The following is a 21,124-nucleotide window of genomic DNA, read 5'->3' as shown; positions in this document are numbered from 1 at the left end:
GTAATATGAAAGTCTGGTTAAGAGGGTCAATTGCTTACTAAATACTACTTTCTGCTTTTTCTGGCTCCAGATTTTTTTTCCTGTGTAGAATATATAGCACTGTAGCACTACTGCATGGTGTTTAACATTATACATTTCAATTTTCAAAAATAAGAACAAATTAATGCAAAATCTAAAGATTCCCCGGACAAAAAAAGGGAAAATGAAACCACTCACCGCAGTTGATTTGCAAACGATGACACAAAAACCTTTAATTTAAATAGGAGAAAAAAAGAAAAGAAAAGAAGAAAAAAAAAAAAAAAAAAAAAAAAAAAAAAAAAAATCACATAAAAAACTGTACAGAACATTGAACATCGACTTAAAAGTTCTTAAATAAAAGACCCCCCTCCCAAAATAACTAAAATAATAAAACGATAACAAAGTGGGATGGTGTATGATACATTTTGTGCAAAAGAAGTATTAATTGATTCTTCCCAAACTGCACATTTCAATGTGAAGAGTGCCTCTCTCCACTCAGCTCTCCCCTCTGATGGGTAAACACAAGAGTCCCTTCCCTTAACCTCAACATAGTGTCTTAAATGTAAAAGAACCCAAAATCCAATAATAATAAAATAGATTTATATTTTAAATATATATTTATATACGAAACATGCTGTACATAATTTCAGAGATTAAGAAATCCCTTTTTATTGACACCCAGGTCTGTCCGTTAACTTGTGCTTTCCACACTCCCAGCAAAGAAAAAATTAAGTAAAAAAAAAAAAAATTACTCCCTGTTGTTTTGGATACAAGATGAATGAGGGGGGGGGGGAAAAACAGAAAACAGCACTGATCCGAAAGTCTGTTTTTCCTGAGTCAAGGGAGTTACTAACGTGTTTTGAGAGGGATACTGACACACTTTTCACCTGCCGCAGCTTCTTTACAGCTGAGACTGACAGAAATATCACGGCTGCTAATAAGATTCTTAAAATAGAAAAAAAAAAAAAAAAAAAAGCTTTATACCGTGTGTCCCTTGTTCAGATGTTAGGAGCTGAAAGTGGGGAAAAAACAGCGCTGCAAAGACAAAGTGATTCAACAAATGTGTGGATTTAACAGCATGCATAACATATTATAACCCATAGAGAGCAAAATGCTGTAAAGAGGGGCATCTTTTGTAACGTCAGGGTGACCCGGCCGGTACTCAACTTGCCCCATTACTGACACTTACTTTTTATCCCCCTTTTGGGTTTCTTCCTTTTGAACAAAAAGTCTTCCTGCAGAAGAAGTCAATTTCTTTCCCATTATAGACCCTGAGAATGTTGGCCTCCTTTCAAGTTTCCTTAAGGGGAACGCCGCTTTGAAGAGAGAATTTGGTGATAAAACTAGCCTACGAGGCAGTTGCAATGATTAATGCTATAGCACAAGGATATTTCAGAATCATTCAACCACTGCAGACAACACATAGGCACCAAGCCACTGGACTTAGGGGAAACATTTGGCGCCGAATTTGGTCGGACTGCCAGCTTCTTTTTGCGCGATCTACTTCCTAAATCAGTGTTTTAATTTGATTTTCACAGTGGTGGAGCAAAGAGTGCAGGAGTGGGAAAGAAACCAACTTAAAGTGACTTCTCAGGAATACTTCCAGTTATACTGTATTACGCACTTAAAAAAAAAAAAAAAAGACAGCAATTGGTGAGATGATACAAATGTGATGACACCAAACAAATTGAGGGAGGGATGGGGGTGCAGTTGACAGAAGGCAGATTTCCAATTCGATACATCATCACATCATATTGACAAACCCCGTTAAAGATATCTGTAAGACAATATTAATCAAATAAATATTCCACCTTTGCTTTCAGTATTTATTCAACTTTGTTGATTTCCAACTAAAACGCTGGATTTGACTGTTGTAGAAACAGCAGTAGTAGTGGGTATATTAGTAGTAGCAGGAGATGCAGAAGCAGTAGTATAGTAACGGGAGGGACCATACTGCAGGCAAAGAAAACAGAGCTGCTCACACAAAGCGGGCTGGGTCCCTTCTTTTGAGAAAGTCATGAGCTGAGTGGATGTGATCAGAGCAGACGTCATTGATCGGTCATCCAAAGAAAACAAGCTTGGTGCACCTTAAACACAAAGGAACTCGTGATTCTTCAAGTAAAAGTTTAAAAACAAAAAAGGACATTCCACTCACCAAAACAAAAAAAAGGCTTTAAGTTTCCAACACTCCCAGTTTGTAGGTTTGTGATCAACACAATTTTCAAAGATTGGAATCACCCTCCACTTGATTCTGATTCATGGGCACCAGCTCTGTCCGAAGTCATCCCACATTTCTGTGTTGCTAGTCAGATTCAGGACTCATGTCCAGGCCTAATAGACTGTAAACTAGCGGTTAAAGCACCACATGTTGGCTGGGACGGAAGGGAGTTTGTTTTCCCCTTAAAACTTGCTCCAAGACAGAACTGTTGAGTGTTGATGTTGTCAGGCACCTCTGTAGGAAATAGGTCAGAGGACAAAGATGACAATTTGGTGGGGTGTGTTTTTTTTTTTTTTTCTTGTTGACTATGTATAATTTGCAGGGAAAAAGAAGAAGCAGAGGCTCCTGAAACTGGTCAATATGTCCTCTTAAATATTGTTTTCGCGCAACTGTAGGTCCAGTGAGGATGGTAACATGGGGGGAAACTGAACAAGGCTTATCATGGTTTCCACATATCCTTCACCTGCTCATACAGCAACATACTGTAGGATCCTTTTTTCTTGGTTATGCAAAAAAAAAAAAAAAACGCTGCAGATGTCAGGTGAGAGAAAGTCAGCCAACTATCCCTTATGATTGCACTGGCCTTTCTGGCCTGTCACTACTGTTGCAACCAAAAGGTTGTCCATAGAGACAAGAGAGTGCCTTTGTCCAAAAACAAAGTTAAGAATGAGTATATCATCAGGAGTCATGATGAAAGCTGACTTTTGAATAAACAGCTTGGCTGAAATTATCTCATGATCTGACGTGCATCAGCTCAGCATGCTATCAGATGTTTAACTCCTTTGGCTAAGAAGGAGAGGGGTGATGTGTGTGTATAACAAAATCCATCCAGTATTGCAGTGGGCCGTTACAGGTTGCACTGACTTAGTTAAACAAGGGTTGATGGAATGAGTCCAGAAGGTGGAATGAGTCTGGTCTGGGTGGGCCAGGCCTGGTCCAGGTTTGACCGTGGTGTGCTTTCACTGCAGAGCATGTCACTTTGGGTCTCCCAGTGCAGACTCAGCGCAGGTGCTCAAGTAAAGGCAGCTCTGTGGATTCCTCTCGAGGGGTGGGGGGGTCGCCTGCATTTAGCAGGGTTGGATCCATCGTCTGAGTGGCTCCCAGAGGATCTTGTGTCAGACTGGCCTGTTGTAGGGGTGCAGGAAGAGTAGGCTGTAAAAGATTTTTAAAAAAAAAAGTTCATCCAAGAAAATCTGCACATCCACTGAAAAACATGACTAACAATTTGTCAGAACCATGAAAACTTGTTGATTTTGGTATATATTCATCACCGGGGTCTGAAAATAGCACCCACCAAATGCGGGTAAATTGTTGGCAGTGGCGGGTAAAATCGTCAGGTCATCTGCCACTTTGGCAGACAGGGAAAACGCTCGGGATGAGAATAGAGAACCAGTTTCCGTTGAGAACTGGTTCCTAGTTGTCCGATTCCTTGGCATCTCATGCCTCCGTGACTATCGATTCCTCTTCAATGCTTTAAGACAGTTACGCATGCACAATGTATCGCACACTGTATCATTCAGTTTGTTTGGGACTGGAGCGGAGTAGAGAATTAAAAAGTGCTCAAAAGCATGGCGCTACTACTATTAAACCTGAGGGGATTCACCCTATTTTTTCCTTGATAATGCAACACTGTTAACAAATCTGTGTTGAAATCAAAAGGAGGACAGCTAGTAACGTTACCTGTTAGCAGCTGGTGGGCAGCACAGTCCTGCTGGGCTAAATAACGGAGCTACCGACATTAACAGAGGTGCCATTACATTACATTATGAGGCGTTCAATCTCTGCACAGTAAAAATGACTGAATAAATACAGCCATAGATGTGCAGCATTCACAGCAATATAAAATGGATAGAGAGGGAATTATGACCTGTAACTTCCTAACACTAGCTCTAAGCAGCTTATAATACATCATTAAAACTACTGATGCCGAGATTCTTTTTAATCAAAGCAAATATTTAAATAATCATAAATTGTGTGTTTTTATGCAAATAACCACTATGGATGTAACAAAGTACAGTAGAGTACTGCCGGAACCTACGGTGTAATTTGAACTCTGGAATTTACCATGCATAAGCTTTTTTTATGTAAAATATATTGAACATTGAATGACATCAGATCTAAAATGTTATTCCTTCATTTAGCGTATAGATTTCAAAAGTGGAAGACAAAATTTCTGAGTGGCAGACAAACAAAAATACTTGTCTGCCACAGTGGCAGGAAGTGAAAAAAGTTAATTTCAGACCCAGTTCATCACCAACATGTCTCCAATGACCAGGGCTGTCAACGAATATTCTAAATTTGAATAGTACAAAATAAAATAAATAATATTTGATTGTGAAAAAAACAAACATTTTCTCTGAATAGAAAATGAAATGTAACATTAGGTCAAGCTGAACGAGTTTTAATTCAACAACGACTGTACTGATGGCAGGGAACTCGGCTGCAGGGAGAGACCGTGTACCAATTCGCCAAAATTTAGTGCAACTTTGGAGCATTACTGAGCTTCACGACAAGCTAACATGACATGGTTGGTAACAATTGATTCCTTAGGTTTTTCTAGTTTCATATGATACCAGTATATTCACTCTAGCTTTAAGGCTGAGTACAACCTCCGAAAGACCGAATAGTTAAGAGGTTAGTTTATATAATAAAAGATTGATACTTGATGTTCATGTATCGAGAAAATATTGCCACGCAACATATCGCGATACTGTGCTGTATCGATTTTCCCCCCAGCCCTATTTATTATTGTGATATTTACTGGAAATTACAATATAGTCAACAGCAAAGTAGCGTGGACGTTGGATAGATAGATACATAGAGATCTCAATATCTACATCTATCTCGATTTATATATATATATATACATATATATATATATATGTATATATATATATATATCTCTCTCTCTATCTTGATCATCCGCCAGGAAGAGCTGGAAAACATTGCTGGGGAGAGGGACGTCTGGAATTCCCTGCTTAGCCTGCTGCCCCCGCGACAAGGCCCGGATAAGCGGAAGAAAATGGATGGATGGATATATCTATATCTCTCTAGCTCTCTCTAGCTCTCTCTAGCTCTCTCTACTTCTCTCTACTTCTCTCTACTTCTCTCTCTCTAGCTCTAGCACTCCCGTGTAGCACTCTCTAGCTCTCGCTCGCTCTCTCTCTCTAGCTTTAGCTCTCGCTCTCTCTCTCTCTCTCTCTAGCTCTTTGTCTCGCACAAGCTCTCTCTAGATCTAGCACTCTCTCTCGCTCTAGCTCTAGCACTCTCTCTTGCTCTAGGTCTAGCACTTTCGCTCTAGCACTCTCGCGCTAGCCCTTTCGCTCTACCTCTAGCACTCTCTCTAGCACGCTCTTTCTAACGTCATGTGCATATAAAAAAATAATAAAATATTTTATTCTATTTGCTGGACAACTAAAGTTACATATGAGTCAACAGTAAATAAACTCACCTGTGTGCGTGTGGTCTGTACTGTTCCTCCTTCCCCCTCCACTGCAGCTGGTCCGTTAAAGCCCTTCCTGCCTGAAAAACTCCACTTGCCAAAGTGGCTCTCATAGTGTAGTCCGCCGCCCGGGCCGAGGCCAGCCCGCTGGCCTGCTCTGTGTCCCGAGTTCTCCAGGAGGCTCACTGGGCAGAAGCGCTCTGGGCCTGGCAGAGGAGGTGGAGCCATAGAGCTGCTGAAGGAGAGCTGGGAACTGGACAGCTGATGGCCCAGGAGCCCCTGGATGGAGGACGTACGCTGTAGGGATGTGAGCAGTCCTGCCTCCATCCTGCCCTCTGATTGGCTGAGCAGAGCTAATGGGAGAGGTTGGGGGTGGTGAGGCCAGCTCTGGGTTGGACCCACGGGGTTGTCTGTACCTGAAATGCAAAAAAAGCCATTTCATTTAGTAATTTTTATTTTATTAAGAAGGTCTAAATAATAGTTTCTCAGCTTTCAATCCAGCCATGCAAAGTCAAGGCATGAATTTTCTTCTTATAGACCAGAAGCAAGTATTGTTTAATGTTACAACATCAAGGTAAAACTAATAAAGAACAGTTTAACTATTTTAGCATCTACAATAACTTTGATACTATGTTGGTTTCATGTCTTACCCATGGAGGGCTGGACAGTGGTGATGTGTGGCTGGGGAAGGCTGGAGGCGGGTGTACTCTGGGTGGTGTGAACAGCTGGGTTGGTGGAGAGAGAGGTGGAACCGCCTCCACAGTCTGAGTCCTCAATGTTTCCTCCACTGTTACAGCCAGCACCACAACCTTTCTGTAACCTGCAGAGGGACATGTTAGATTTACGATGTTCACACTAGCATCACTGTCCCCAACAAAAATGATCACATGAAGTTAAGACCATGTACCTGTCCCAGCTACTGATGAGCCAGGTGTAAATGTTGTGCGGGCTGACAGGTCCTCCCCACACAGAGCGGAGCTGACTGTGCCCCCCGGCGTATGAGGTGGTGAGGGGGGACACATAGATGGGGTAGCCGATGGGCTGGTCGCACGAGGAGTTGATCATATTCCTCAGGGCCTGTTTGGCGTTTTGAATGCTGCCACGCTCTGGGTTACGGTTGCGCAGGAAAACCAGCTCCTGCTGTTGCCCCGCCCACAGCCCACGCACACACTCTCTGTTCACCTGTAGGGGGCAGCACAAGGAGGTCAGTGGAGGGGGGGGGGGACAGGCTGAATATTAACAACATAACCCTTATCTGGTTCAGGGTGGGAAAAGCATCCTGTACATAATGCAACTGAATTCCATAGAAAAACAAGATTAACAAACTATATTGCCTGGGTAAAAAACTAAAATTAAATTTAAATTTAAATTTCTTTAGCTATAATATCACTACCGAAAAAATTAGACAGCATGAATTTCCATCATCTCTACATAGAACCACAGAAATTGAAGAGACTTGACCTTTCAGGAGATGATGCTATGCTGCAATTGCTTCACATTGGACACTGACGTAGCACGGAGATTAAACATTATGGCCATTCTTACATAGTTCTCCAACCATGCATTTTGTATGTATAAACAGAGACATTATACCTGGCTCTAACAAAAACAAACTAAAACAAACCTTTTCTGGAAAAACTGAAATTAAACTTAAACTAACAAGCACACTCTGAAAACTAACTAAAAACTAAACTAAAATTAAAATGAATTGAAAATTCAAAACTATTGCAACCTTGAAACCAATACAGCAATAATCAATTAAACAAGCCACCAAGTAATAAAGAGTAGGAGCTGTTACCTTGATGACTCTGAAGCTGAGGAACCTCTTGTTAAGCATGATGATCTTGTACTCGTCACTGCCGTCATCCATGATGTGGCGCAGTGCCAGCAGTGAAGGCATGTTTGCTAGAATAGCGCTGCGCCACACGGGGTCACCCTCGTGAGATATCAACATCTTTTCCTCATTGGCAGTGATGGCGTCATACAGAACCATAGGATCCTCGTACTCGTCTGGAGATGTGAAGTGGTCCTGGAGGGAACGCAGAATACAGGGTTGGTTTGAGTTCAGGGACAAAGAAACTGTCATTTTTCTAATCTGAGGCCTAGTTTTTCTTCTTCTTCTTCTACCTGATGCAATTTGAGGGACATCCGCACTCCTGGTGCCACAACTCGGTTCAGCAGGTCCATATCTGCAAACACCCATTCATCCCTGGGAGACGTGATACGAAAGTCTCCCTTGAAGAGTGCATGGAGGCCATAGAGAAACGGCTCCAAGCTGTCAAACAGATAAACAACAACTCTTGTATATTTGGGTAGTGACAGGCGGTATTAGCCACAGCGAGAGATAGAGGTAGTATGGCCTTACCTTGCAGACATGCTGTGGGAGGCCGTGCCCAGAGCTCGTCTTCCCAGGATACACAGCCCGAAACAGAGGTTGACAAGTGGAGAATCTCTTTCACAAGTCACCGGCTGCAACACAACAGAGAAGTTAAGATACATTTTAAGTACTGTACATTTTTACAAATACTACTCAGGTTGTACCAGGATTATGTTTTATATTGATTCTGATTAAAATTTAAAATAAACAATATAATTGTCATTTAGTGACTTTTTCTGTGTCTCTTTGTTTCATAATTTTCTTTCTTTTCGTACACAATGAAGAAAAGCCCCAAAGACTACGCATGAAAATGGATGGTACCAAATGTCATATTAGTTATCTGTAGGGCTGAAGAAAAACAAGCAGCTCCTGCCTTCATTTAGTAAAGTTTCATCACCAGATGTAAAGAAATGCAGAACACCATCACTTCAAATATTTCTCTTTACCGCCTTTCTCGCATTTCCACTTTTCTGTATTCAGCTTCAAAAGGTTCAAACTAATTTCTTGATTTGCAGTGTGATGTTTGTGCGGGCAGGCTACACTTGGTTACAGCACAGCCAGAATATGGATAGCTAGTAGAGGAAAAAAAGAGAGTCTGACCGTTTGACGCCTGCTGTTGCAATACTGAATCCAGTCCAGGTAAACCATGCAGAATGAGGAGGGGGTAATGCCAGAGGCCCTGTGGTCGTAGTCCTCATCGATGTTCAAGTTGAAGGTGGGGTCACTGTCTACGTAGTTGGGTCCGAGACAAGGCCGTAGAGCCTCCTGAATCGTCTCATTAGTCAGCCACTCCTCCATCTTAGATGATCGACTCACATAGTAGATAATGCTCTGTTGGAGGGAACAAACACATGACCCAAATATTTAACAATCAAACTTTTAACATCACGGTCACAAGCTACAATTTCATCATTTCAGTTAACAGTCTGACTGCGCCACCAACACAATGGCAAGACAGGTTAATGAAAGTTTACACAATGGAAAGAAATACTCTATGTGAAGACAGTCATGTTTATAATAGATCGGCTCCTGTAATTACTTATTTTAAATTACCAAAGTAATAAGGTGCTGTACTGATTTAATTATGAATTCAAATTATATTATATTAATAGAAAAACATTTTTTTAGACTCCTCTCTATGTGGATGCACATTATGCCATGATATATCTGATATATATACACACACACACACACACACACATATATATAATTGTTCAGTCCTACTGTGAACTCAATCAAGCTACATCATACAGTAGGTAAAAGCATATGAACAGGGAATATTTACAGCAATGGGACATGTGAACAGACATTTCTAGACCAAGTATAGACTTACAGAAAAGTCAGCCATGTGTTAGCTAGAAGCATGATATAAGAAAACAAAGCAAAAAAGAACTCTTTTGATCAATGGCTTACCTTGACGTAGTATGTGATGAGGATCTTACGAAGGTCAAACACTTGCAACATGGAGGCTGCATTGTTGTCGCTGATGCTGTAGCCCTCTAGTACATACTTGGTGGCGGCCACTTCCCAGGCCAGCCAGCGCTGTCCGAAGGCAGCATTGAAGGACAACATGTGGGGAAGGTGACCAGGTTCACAGCAGCAGCAGCCCTCATCCTCCTCTACCCCCTCTGTGATGGCCTCTACCTCCCTCTGCTGACAGTAGGTACCTGGACAGATGTGGAGCAGATGAGGATCAGCTGCACAAGCAAAGAGCTTTCCTGTATATACTTGTAAATTCATAGGCAAAGTTAACAAATTAACATGAATTAAAAGAATTTTTTGATAATTTTACTGGACTAAATACAAGACTACAAGAATAAACATCCTCTGTGCGAGCATAAAAGTCAAAATAACTCATTTTCAAATAACTCAGATTTGATCATTTTAGATTATTTATTGTCAAGTAACGTGTTTAGAGAGTGATGCACAACATCAACACATCTATCTTTCATGAACAACCTTGAAAAAAACCTGCAGCCATGAAACTGGTATTTTTTTCAAAAGAATAAACATATACTATGAGAACTGGCATAAAAAGTAAGATTAAATAAAAATGAACATATACAGGGTTGTTAGTAGAGTCCGACCGATTTATTTATCAGCAGATTTTATTGGCAGATATTAGCCTATCACATGGTGATCAGATTTTCAGGGCACTGATATAATTTTGGACAAAAAAAGTTTATTGTTAAACAGTGAAATATCCTGACTCCATTACATATCTTTGTAATGTATATAGGATTTTTTTTTTCTCCCAATATTGGAATGGGGATCGGTGCCAAAAATCCAGTATTGGTCGGGCTCTCTAGTTATTTTCGATTTTAAAGCAATATCTTTCAAGGTGTACAGTAGCTTGACCTTGTCAGCTGCCACTTTTTACATGAATACTACTGACTGCGCTACCACAGTCTGATCTCTATAAATAAATGCTATTCTGTGAGAAGACTTGACAGATACCCAAGTGACATGTTCAAAACAGTAGGTAAACAACTCAAACTGAGCTCATTCTACAAGCTGCAAACATTGTCAGCCCCCATCGTCCCCTGTTGCTCACCTCTGAACTCCAGACCCCTCAGCTGGAAGGTGACCAGGCCGTTGCCGATCTCGATGATGTGCACCAGAGCGTTGAGGTAGTCTGAGGCAAGGATGAAGCAGTCGCCTGTGGTGTAGTTGCCCCAGCGGCCGAGCAGCAGGTCTCCACACAGGCTGTGCTGCAGAGAGCGTGTCAGGTGCTCGTAGAAAATAGAGTTCAGATTGTTGTCATCGGCACCTTTAAAAGAAAGGAAAAGACCATCACCATAACAACAGGACAAAAATAAATATGATAATTAGATGGTGAGAGGGTGTTATGGCATACCTGGGTTGCGGTCTAACTGAGTGGCAAGTCTGGTGTTGGAATGATCGACGCGCTTGGTGCTGCAAACATAAACATAAAGTATCATTAGAAACAAATGAAAATGCTTTAGATTTGGACTTTATGAAATGTAATTTCACATTTGCACGAATAGTTTTTTTCAAAAACATACTTGTAGTCTCTCTCCCAGAATTTTACAGGTCTGGTGTATGAGGTGACAAACACGGCACTGCCCAGGACAGGATTGAGAGGGGTGGAAAAGATGGCTGAAAATATGGCCTGAACAAAAAGCACAGCAGAGTCTGGAGTAACATGAGTTAAGGATGTCTCTGTTGTGTTGGATTGGATTATACAGTAAAGTGGAAACTACATAATTATTGACATAAAATCAAAGAAACTGAAGGATACGGGGAACGGCGAAGGGTTGAGCGAAGGCGTGGAAGGCTGAGCCCCAGGTGATCTGCCAGGGGGCAATGTAAGTCAACACAAAGCGCAGCTTGTACAGCAGGTCCCACATCTGAGAAGTCAAAGGACAAATAAATTAAAAAACACATAGACAACTGTATTCAAATCACTACACAGACACTATATGGTTTTTCAACCAGAGAAGGCAGTCAAATTCTGCTTTTCAGCTAGGTGGTAAGTTAGTCTTTAGCCTCTTCCACTCCTTGAAGGTGCTGGCGCCCTTGGCCAACTTTACTTTTTTCAGAGGCTGCAGCAGGCTCAGTTTTAGAGCTGAAGATACTGGAAGAATACTGGAAAACCTAAAGAATCCATTGGTACCAACCATGTCATGCTAGCATGTCGGGAAGAACGCTAAATAACTCTACGAAGTTTTGCTAAATTTTGCTGAAGAAAAACTGGTATGGCAATTTTCAAAAGGGGTCCCTTGACCTCTGACCTCAAGATATCTGCTTGAAATTGGGTTCTATGGGTACCCACGAGTCTCCTCTTTATGAACATGCTCACTTTATGATAATCACATGCAGTTTGGGACAAAAACATGCAGTTTTTTTTAATGCAGTATAACTTATTTTCACCTAAACTAAAATGGTGTATTTGAATATTTCTGCATACTGGGGTCCCTAGACAGTCTTGGAATTGCATTTGAAATTTTACAACCACGAACTACAGACCTAGGGCATTCAGAGGATGGATGGCTTTCCTAGGTATATTGACAATAAGGGGGTTTCTGAGCAGTTTCCAAAGTGCTCGCCATCCAATCGCTGAAAAATGCAATTCTTTCAGAAATCTCCAAATGTCAAATTTTTAAACCAAATCACAGCATGGCTTTTTCTATGGTGTTCCTCAAGGTCTTGGTATCTTAGGAGGATTTTTGATCATATCTTTTAATTCAAGAGTGGTAAAAAATGGTTAAATTTAGCACCAAATCTGTGTAACAAATGGTATCAACCCCAAAACTGCTGCAACAACTTATGAGACATAATAGAGCATGGGAATGGCCATCATGTACTTGTATCATAATGTTCTTAGCCCTTATACACTTTCACAATTTATTTTAATTAATTATTTTTCTATTTCTGATTTATTTCTAGAACACTTTGACACACAGTGCTGAGCTGCATCTCAAATTAATCTTCAGGTTCCCAGCTTTCAGATGATGTAGACCAGTTCTATGTGGCATATACTACCCAAAAATGCAAAAATGGGTCTATGAAAAAGTTGTCCAATGTGTAAAATAAACAGCTCCTGGAGCAGAATAAAATGTAATTATTTAATAATATTTGTGATAAAAATTCTGAGATGACAGGGTGTGTGTATCCTAACCTTGCTGAAGAGAATGGACATGAAGTAGTAGTCAATTAGGAAGGTCTCCGAGAAGTGTGGATAGTCAAAATGGAAGAAGAGTGTTGTGAAGCACAGCGTGACATACTGCTGCGATGGGGCACAGAATGACGAACGCAGCAACTTCATGCCTGCTATTGAGATGAAGAGAGCTCGGCTGCTGGGGGGGGTCGAGAAAGAGAGGAAATCAGTGACACATATTGACATAAACAGCTAAAACCAAAGAGTAAGGAATGTCATGAGATCGCCAAACCCAGTTGTAAGCAGCTGCCTGAAAATGTCTTCTCTTACACAGACTGCTATACAGACTGGCTGGTCTACAAGTTGAAGAGGGAAAAAAAGGGAAACGACAGAGAATATATTTTATGTATCTCGTGCTACTGAGCACAACCTGCAGGAAGCAATACACCTGGGGGTGGTTCAGCGTGTCTATTAATTTTATGTTCTGCGGTTCCAACCCACACAGCTAACAGCACTTATCCCTGGGGAGCGGAGATGGAGAACAGTGTAATGTATGGATGTGAAATAGTTTGGAGACAGAATGAGGGAAGGCTTACTAGATGTCCAGCTCTTTGTAGTTCTGGCCCACAGTTCGAGCTTCTGTCGTTAGGGAGTTAAGCACCACAGCCGGGTAGATGAAATATTTCTCCACGCACTGAAGCCACGCATACAGCTTCTCAAACCACATCAACTGAGCAGCATCTGGGGCAAACAGAAAGCAAAACGAGCTTACACAATTGTTGAGGAGATCCACGGTGCCAAACACTAGCGTCTCCCCTCATGTTCCCCCTAAAGCTTTTCACAGCTATGAAATAAATCTGGCAGAAAATTATTTAAACTGAAAACTGTTTTACAAGATGTTTATACAATGGGTCGTACGGCGTACCATTTCTGACATCCCTAGCATTTAAAATACTGGAAAATGCCCTGAGATAAAATAATCTCTTATTTAGGTCTTTTAGTTTTAAGTCAGCTACTTTTGATGTTGTTGAGTGTTGATTTATTGAGTAGTCTATTAGTGATAATTGAAATATGCAGCTGTTAAATTGTCTTGAAATAATTACACAGTTTGGTGCTGTGGCACTCTGTAAAGTTGTTGTAGAGATGTTTGAGGTTAGGTGTTTTTCTCAAGAGCACTTCAACTAAAAATCTTACTACTTTTCATTTACTTCATGCAGCTTTTTTTCTAGTGAGGATACTTATAATGTTCCAGTTGTTCATATAGGAGGTTTTCTTCCTATACTTTTAAGATACTTCCCCATGCTTCTTTCTGTGTATGTGAACAAAGATAAAAGAGCAATCAGACACTCACCTCGGACCTCAAACTGACTGTACTCTCTGGAGCGGAGCACAGGGTGAGCCAGGCAGAACCATGGCAGCTGCTTACGGAGCTGAGGCAGGAGATAGTGAGTAATGAAGCCTACGACTCCGGCCAGGATGTACAAGACGAAGCTAAGAGCAGGCTGGGGATCAAGAGCAAAAAGAGGAAAATTAGCAGGAAAAATCTGTGGACTTTTTTTTCAGTAAAATGAGAAATGTGTTGTGAGAATAGGATCATAAACCCTAAATTACTTGAAGAGCGATGAAAACGGTGCTGGCACTGATGGCGAAGGTGATCACGGCCATGAGGGGACACATGACGAGGTCTGAATGAAGAATCTCTTTCTACAAAGAGACAGTGAGAAGGCACAAGAGTGTAAAGAAGGCTGACACCATGAAATCAAAAGCGAAACTTTCCCGCTGCAGTCTGTGCAGGCAAAGTGAACAGTGATCTTTACCACAGAGTTACGCAGCTTCTCAGGAAGAGGGTCCTTGATCTCCACGGGGGGTTCTTCTGGTGTTCGGTTCTCCAACTCTGGGAATAATTTAGACCGGACCAGTGACCTGATGTAAGAGGTTAAAACATACAAAAAGGAACCGTGAGAATTGTGACGAAAAGCTGAGGTGTAACATCAAAGTCTACATAGGCTATGTAGTGAAAGCAACTTGTCAGCAGGCACGCTTCTGTGTGTGGGTCACTTGTGTTTTGGCAGCGCTCAGAGCCCATTATATAATCAGTGTAGATACGAGCATAACACGGCTGAACAACTCCAACTCCTGTGTAAGCCATGAGACACTACTTCAAAATTAAGGAGGTAAAATGTATTAAAACAAAAGCAGGTTTGACACTAACTATAAGACTCTAAATTTGACTTTTTTGCAAAGTGTGTAAAAAAAGAAGAAAATTAATTCTGCATTTCATGTTTGGGCTTGTAGCTTCTTCAGGTGTGCTCTTTGACTTATCACAGTTCCATGCATTTGTTAAAGGTACAGTGTGTAGGATGTGGTGACATCTAGTGGTGTGGTTGGGGATTGCAACCAACTGAGTACCCCTCCGCTCACTCCTCCCTTTCCAAGACTGCGGTAACGTGAACCGCCGAGTAACGTGGTAACGCCATCCTTACCATAATAACTTTAGGAGCAACGGAAGTCAAACAGCGGCTGGCGGTTTTGCACTATGCGGCTCACGTTACTGCAGTTTCACGAACTTGTCAGAACTACGGTGGCCTTCGGGTAATGTGAAAACGTGAAAGGCTCTCTCTAGAGTCAGTGTTTGGTTTGTCCATTCTGTAGAAACATGGCAGAGCAACATGGCGGACTCCGTGAAAAGGATCACCTCCCTATGTAGATAAATGTAAGCTAATGAAAACAAAACAATTCTTAGTTTCAGGCAATTATACACTAATGTAAACATCACTCTCTAACTCTCACTCATTTTCAACCACTTATCCGGGGTCGGGTCGTGGGGGCAACAGCTCCAGCAGGGGACCCCAAACTTCCCTTTCCCAGGCCACATTAACCAGCCCTGACTGGGGGATCCCGAGGCGTTCTCAGGCCAGTGTGGAGATATAATCTCTCCACCTAGTCCTGGGTCTTCCCCGTGGCTGGAGGTCACAGACCGATGATGCCAACAGGACCACATCATCTGCAAAAAGCAGCGATGAGATCCTCAGCACACTGAACTGCAAACCCTCCTCCCCCCCCCCCCGACTACGCCTCGATATCCTGTCCATGAATATCACGAACAGGATTGGTGACAAAGCGCAGCCCTGGCAGAGGCCAACCCCCACCGGAAACAAGTCTGACTTACTGCTGAGAACCCGAACTGTCACTGACTTCCATGCAATGTTGGAGAGACATTTCATCCAAGACAGCCCCTCCAAACCCAAAGCTTTCAGCATTTCTGGACGGATCTCATCAATCCCCGGGGCTTTGCCACTGTAAAGTTGTTTGACTACCTCAGTGACTTCCACCAGGGAAATTGACGATGATCCCCCATCAGCTTCCAGCTCTGCCTCTAGAAGGCATATTAGTCGGATTCAGGAGTTCCTCAAAGTGCTCCTTCCAAAACCCGATTACCTCCTCAGTTGAGGTCAACAGTGTCCCATCCTTACTGTACATAGCTTGGATGGTTCCCCATTTCCCCCTCCTGAGGTGCCGAACGGTTTTCCAGAAGCACCCTGGTGCCGACCGAAAATCCTTCTCCATGGCTGCTCCGAACTCCTCCCACACCCGCTGTTTTGCCTCCTTCACGGCAGTGGCTGCTGCCCTTCGGGCATGTCGGTACCTTGCAACTGCCTCCGGAGTCCTCCGAGATAACATATCCCGGAAGGACTCCTCCTTCAGTCGGACGGCTCCCCTGACCACCAGTGTCCACCGCGGTGTTTGAGGGTTGCCGCCCCTTGAGGCACCCAAGACCTTCAGACCACAGCTCACCGCCGCAGCTTCAGCAATGGAAGCTTTGAACATCGCCCACTCGGGTTCAATGCCCCCAACCTCCACAAGGAAGCCAGAAAAGCTCCGCCGGAGGTGTGAGTTGAAGATCTCTCGGACAGGGGCCTCCTCCAGACGTTCCCAGTTCACCCGCACTACCCATTTGGGCTTACCAGGTCTGTCCAGAGTCTTCCCCCACCCTCTGACCCAACTCACCACCTGATGGTGATTGGTTGACAGCTCAGCCCCTCTCTTCACCCATAGTGTCCAAAACATGCGGCCTCATATCAGACGATACAATCACAAAATCGATCATCGACCTTCGACCTAGGGTGCTCTGGTATCATGTACACTTATGAGCATCCTTATGTTCGAACATGGTGTTCGTTATTGACAGTCCATGACTAGCATAGAAGTCCAGTAACAAACGACCACTCGGGTTTCGATCAGGGAGGCCATTCCTCCCAATCACGCCTCTCCAGGTGCCTCCATCGTTGCCTACATGCGCGTTGATGTCTCCCAGCAGAACTATGGAGTCCCCTACTGGAGCCCCATACAGGACTCCATTCAGGGTCTCCAAGAAGGCCGAATACTCCAAACTGCTATTCGGTGTATACGTACCCCCCCATAACCCGAAGGCGTAGTGAGGCGACCATCTTTTCCACCGGGGTAAACTCCAACATAGTTATGAATATTATATTCCATTTCTGCTAATTGATCCCCTGAAATGTTACATACTGTTCCTTTAAATGTTAATCTCTCATGGATGTAAAACTTACATTTTCAATGATATTTAAGGCCATTATTGACAATGTGAAACACAAAATACTGACCACAGGATGGTGGGGTCACTGCTTTGGCGGCTGAGGTGGTAGGATAAGGCCAGGAGTAGGCCACAAAACACAGAGAACAGTACTGGCACATGGGCATCCCCCCACGGCGCCTTATTTAAAAAGATAAACAAAACAGTATTAAATTAAGGACTGTCCAAATTAATTCCTCCTCTGATCACCATCTCTGAAACAGGAAAAAAAAAACCATAACACCTCTATTTTCATGTAGAGTGTTTCCCACTTACGTTGATAGCACCGAGGCAAAATCCATACAGCAGAGCAGCCACCAACATGCTGCGTATGAGGCTGAACAGAGACGAGAGGGGGCTGGTAGTGGCTGAAGAAAGAGACACAGAGAGAAGATCAGGGAGAAACTAAACACAAATTATCTGGTCTTGAGATGCTGTAATATATATCTTTACTCTACACATCGTCATCCTGTCTGTGTAGACAAGTTCTTACCAGTTCCACCAAAAATGTGCATGTCGATCTGCTCCAGCAGACACATCACAAAAGTGTTGACCTGAGGTAGCAGCCCAAACAGGAAAATGACCGGGAAACACAAGGCAAACACTGTCGGACAAAAAATAATTTAATGTTAAAAAGCAAAAAAAAAAGCAGAGCTGGTGGTAATAAAGTGCGAACACATAACTAAATCCATCAACTTTGTGAAAGTTTAAATATTTTTTTATTATGTAAAAAATGTTTTAAACGTTTTAGCAGCGGTATAATGAACACGTATAACTATTCATGGCTATCATCTTATTAAAATACCACTCCAATATCAAATATAGACATTGTTAAGGTGTAACAATCTTAGTAGGGGTGGTGATCTGGACACCAAGTGCAAAACTGATGTATAAATACTAACCAATGAGCATATCCCTGACGCAGAGCAGGAAATGTGCAGAGAAGAAGGTGACACCATAGAGGGAGAAGGGTTGCAGGCTGCCAGAGCGCCCAGACAGGTCAAAGATCCAGATCATCACACAGCACAAGCAGAAGTAGACCGGCCGACTGTACACAATGATCCAGTTATGGCCCTGTTAAATAACAGAGAAAAAGAAGAGCCACAATTACACCACAATAACAAGGTGACATGTCTTGTTTTAGTTTGTGCTTTAACGTCTTCCACTCCTTGAGGGTGCCGGCGCCCTCGGGCGACTTTACTGTCTTTCAGAGGCTGTAGCAGGTTCAGTTTTACAGCTAGAGTGAAGGTACTGCTATCATAAGAAATTTAAAAAACATAAGGAATCCAATGGTGCCAACCATGCCATGCTAATAACGCTCAGAAATTAGGCTAAATTTTGGCAAGGGAAAACTGGCATGAGCTCCCTTGACAGATATGTGAATGGGTAATGGGTTCTATGGGTACCGACAAGTCTCCCCTTTACAGAAATGCCCACTTTATGATAATCCCTTGCAGTTTGGGGCAAAAACAATGCATTTTTTTTTAGCATAAATTGGGTATGACTGTAAAGCTAAGACTCTTGTGGACCCAATGAGCCCGATTGTATTCATATGTGATGATGTCAGTCCCCATAGTAGCCATTTCATTGTAGCAGACCATTTTTGAAACTTGACCTCACTGTATAAAATGACCTGTGGTGACCTCTAGGATAATCACAGCCTCATGAAACTTTACAACCACAAACTACAGACCTAGAGCATTCAGAGGATGGATGGCTTTCCTAGGTTGATCGGTTTCTGAGCAGTTTCCAGAACAGAAGTGCACGCCAATCAATTGCCGAGAAATGCAACTCTTGCAGAAATCTTCAAATGTCAAATGTTTTTGATACCAAATCACAGCTTGGCATTTTTTTTTGGTGTTCTTCAAGGTCTCAGTGTCTTAATGTGGTGTTTTGGAGGGATTTTTGATCATTTTAGGTTAAAGAGGTTAAATTTAGTACCAAATCTGTGTAACAAATTGTATCAACCCAAAAATTGCTGCAACAAATTATGAGACATAATAGAGCACTGGAATGGTCATCATATACTTCAATCATAATGTTCTAAGCTCTTATAAGCTCTATGTGACATCTACTGTTGACCTGCTATCTCCCCCTAAAGAGCCCCTGAACCCCCCTAAAAAAAGTAAAAAATGTGTCTATGAAAAAGAGGAGTGGAGTGGAACTTTTTAGCATATAAAAAGGTAAAATGTGACCAGTACTCACATGCATGGGAGAAGCTGCATCTGGTTGTACACTCTGAAACAGAGAGGCATATATGATATTGTATACAGTTTCAAAAACAGAGTGGCTTAAATACTGTATGGAAAAAATACATTTAACTATTTAAAGCAGAGTAGACGCTATACAGATTAAGCCAGAATTTTAACCCTGAATCTCTTAATATTATTCAAGCAGTAGTTTAGATGTTATGGCTGCTGTAGTTTTGATGGAGGCTGTGCTATGATGCAAATAAAACTCAACTTCATGGCAAAATAGACAGACCACATTGTCTTTTGTCATCTTCCCAGCAATCTGTGTTTTGTCGGTGCTTTTGGGGATGCAGCCTTCTTGTTGGAATAAAACATTATTGTCGTTTTCAATGGACAAAACCAAAACCCATTGAGCATTCTGTGTTTAGCTCAGTGTGAGCACCCATGTCATGCTGTTGGTCGATCAAACTGTACAGTGTAAGCACAGAAGTTGTATTTTTGTTTTGATCATGCACAAAGGGTGATTAAAATATGTAATAAGATCAATAAAACCCTAAAGTCTCTCTCTCTGCCCAGTTTAAGATCAATAAATACAATTAGATATATACACTGCATATATAATATCGAGATATAAGTAATAAGATGAGATCCATTTTGCTAATGAAATCCAGAGGTAAGGTACCTTCAGTAAAGAGTACTGGCAGCTAGCGATGACCAGGCAGAACTGGAAGACCCAGATGTCCCTGAAAAAGTCCTGGAGCAGCAGTAGGAACCCCAAGAAGGCCACCAGACTGGCCAGCACCACAGCAAACACGTTCTCTCCCACACGGCGGTTCCTGGCAACAGATTTCAGAAAAATCAATATTTGGTCAAGTTTTAACAATGTTTTGACCCCACTATTTTACTGCTTTCTATATAAATATCACAGTATTTGATAAAGATAATTAACTTTAAATGATAACTACTGGACATGTAACACACAACTTGATTAAGTCCGCTTTAATTGAACTCTATTGCGGTTCAACCTCTGGTGCGGTTCGTTTGGGTGGTCGTAAGTACGCAGTAATCGAACTCTGGTGCGGACCAAAACAACCAGACTGCTTGCGAGAGGTGGTCTCGAACCGTTTCCAAGCAAACCAAAATGCAGGCTGCCTGTGCGGGCATTTGTTGAGCTGGATACAGGCTAAGGACAGGTTAACATGAGTAGGAGAGGACAGACCTGGACTTCTGCAGAAGTCCGATGCTTGACATCTGGGCCGAAGAGAAAACACAGAGTATGCTAAATAAAGTTCACAAAAATAGTGACGTTTATAAAGTCATAAACTGGTGGATAAGGGATTCACGCTCAGTCGATCAGTGCCGAGTCAAAGTGAAAAAACTCCTGCATTGAAGTGGCAGCTCTTGAGATGAAAAAGATAAATTTGCCCCTTCATACACGCCCCTCAGCAACTTATTTTTTTATTTGGTCTGCTTTAATTTGTGCACTGTGAAACCGAACCAGACAAAATAGAAAACAAACCAAAAGATTCAATTTAATTCTGATTCAGACTAGCCAAACGGACTATGGCTTGTGAAATCCTAAAATAATCTTAAAATTTGTTTTGTTTTGGAGAACAAGGGACCACACAGAATATCATCTCTCCTCTACTCCAACAGTGTGGC

At 42.1% G+C, this 21,124-nt stretch overlaps 1 protein-coding gene across 5 annotated transcripts in view; it reads right to left on the bottom strand.

The window, feature by feature from the left end:
- Nucleotides 1-644: 644 nt before the first annotated feature.
- The window catches only part of LOC119475494 (pecanex-like protein 3), a 34,184-nt gene continuing 13,704 nt past the window's right edge, over nt 645-21,124 (bottom strand). For 2 of the 5 annotated variants that reach the window (XM_037748253.1, XM_037748254.1), the window contains exons 13-36: nt 20,145-20,298; nt 19,476-19,508; nt 18,173-18,344; nt 17,764-17,874; nt 17,547-17,638; nt 17,302-17,411; nt 14,494-14,599; nt 14,288-14,380; nt 14,028-14,178; nt 13,273-13,417; nt 12,698-12,875; nt 11,318-11,426; nt 11,082-11,211; nt 10,913-10,971; nt 10,610-10,825; nt 9,469-9,722; nt 8,656-8,886; nt 8,044-8,147; nt 7,806-7,953; nt 7,477-7,707; nt 6,586-6,860; nt 6,329-6,498; nt 5,688-6,094; nt 3,236-3,388 (exon numbers count right to left, since the gene is read on the bottom strand). In XM_037748253.1, coding sequence (XP_037604181.1) covers nt 3,236-3,388; nt 5,688-6,094; nt 6,329-6,498; nt 6,586-6,860; nt 7,477-7,707; nt 7,806-7,953; nt 8,044-8,147; nt 8,656-8,886; nt 9,469-9,722; nt 10,610-10,825; nt 10,913-10,971; nt 11,082-11,211; nt 11,318-11,426; nt 12,698-12,875; nt 13,273-13,417; nt 14,028-14,178; nt 14,288-14,380; nt 14,494-14,599; nt 17,302-17,411; nt 17,547-17,638; nt 17,764-17,874; nt 18,173-18,344; nt 19,476-19,508; nt 20,145-20,298 — 3,832 coding nt within the window. Of the gene's footprint in view, nt 3,389-5,687; nt 6,095-6,328; nt 6,499-6,585; nt 6,861-7,476; nt 7,708-7,805; nt 7,954-8,043; nt 8,148-8,655; nt 8,887-9,468; nt 9,723-10,609; nt 10,826-10,912; nt 10,972-11,081; nt 11,212-11,317; nt 11,427-12,697; nt 12,876-13,272; nt 13,418-14,027; nt 14,179-14,287; nt 14,381-14,493; nt 14,600-17,301; nt 17,412-17,546; nt 17,639-17,763; nt 17,875-18,172; nt 18,345-19,475; nt 19,509-20,144; nt 20,299-21,124 lie in introns of all 5 variants that reach the window. The other 3 variants (XM_037748255.1, XM_037748258.1, XM_037748257.1) reach the window with 3 other exon arrangements.

Source organism: Sebastes umbrosus, chromosome 17 (assembly GCF_015220745.1).
Source record: "Sebastes umbrosus isolate fSebUmb1 chromosome 17, fSebUmb1.pri, whole genome shotgun sequence".
Classification (NCBI taxonomy): domain Eukaryota; kingdom Metazoa; phylum Chordata; class Actinopteri; order Perciformes; family Sebastidae; genus Sebastes; species Sebastes umbrosus.
Note: the sequence above shows the minus strand (reverse complement) of the source record. Positions and strands in the feature narration are given on the sequence as shown.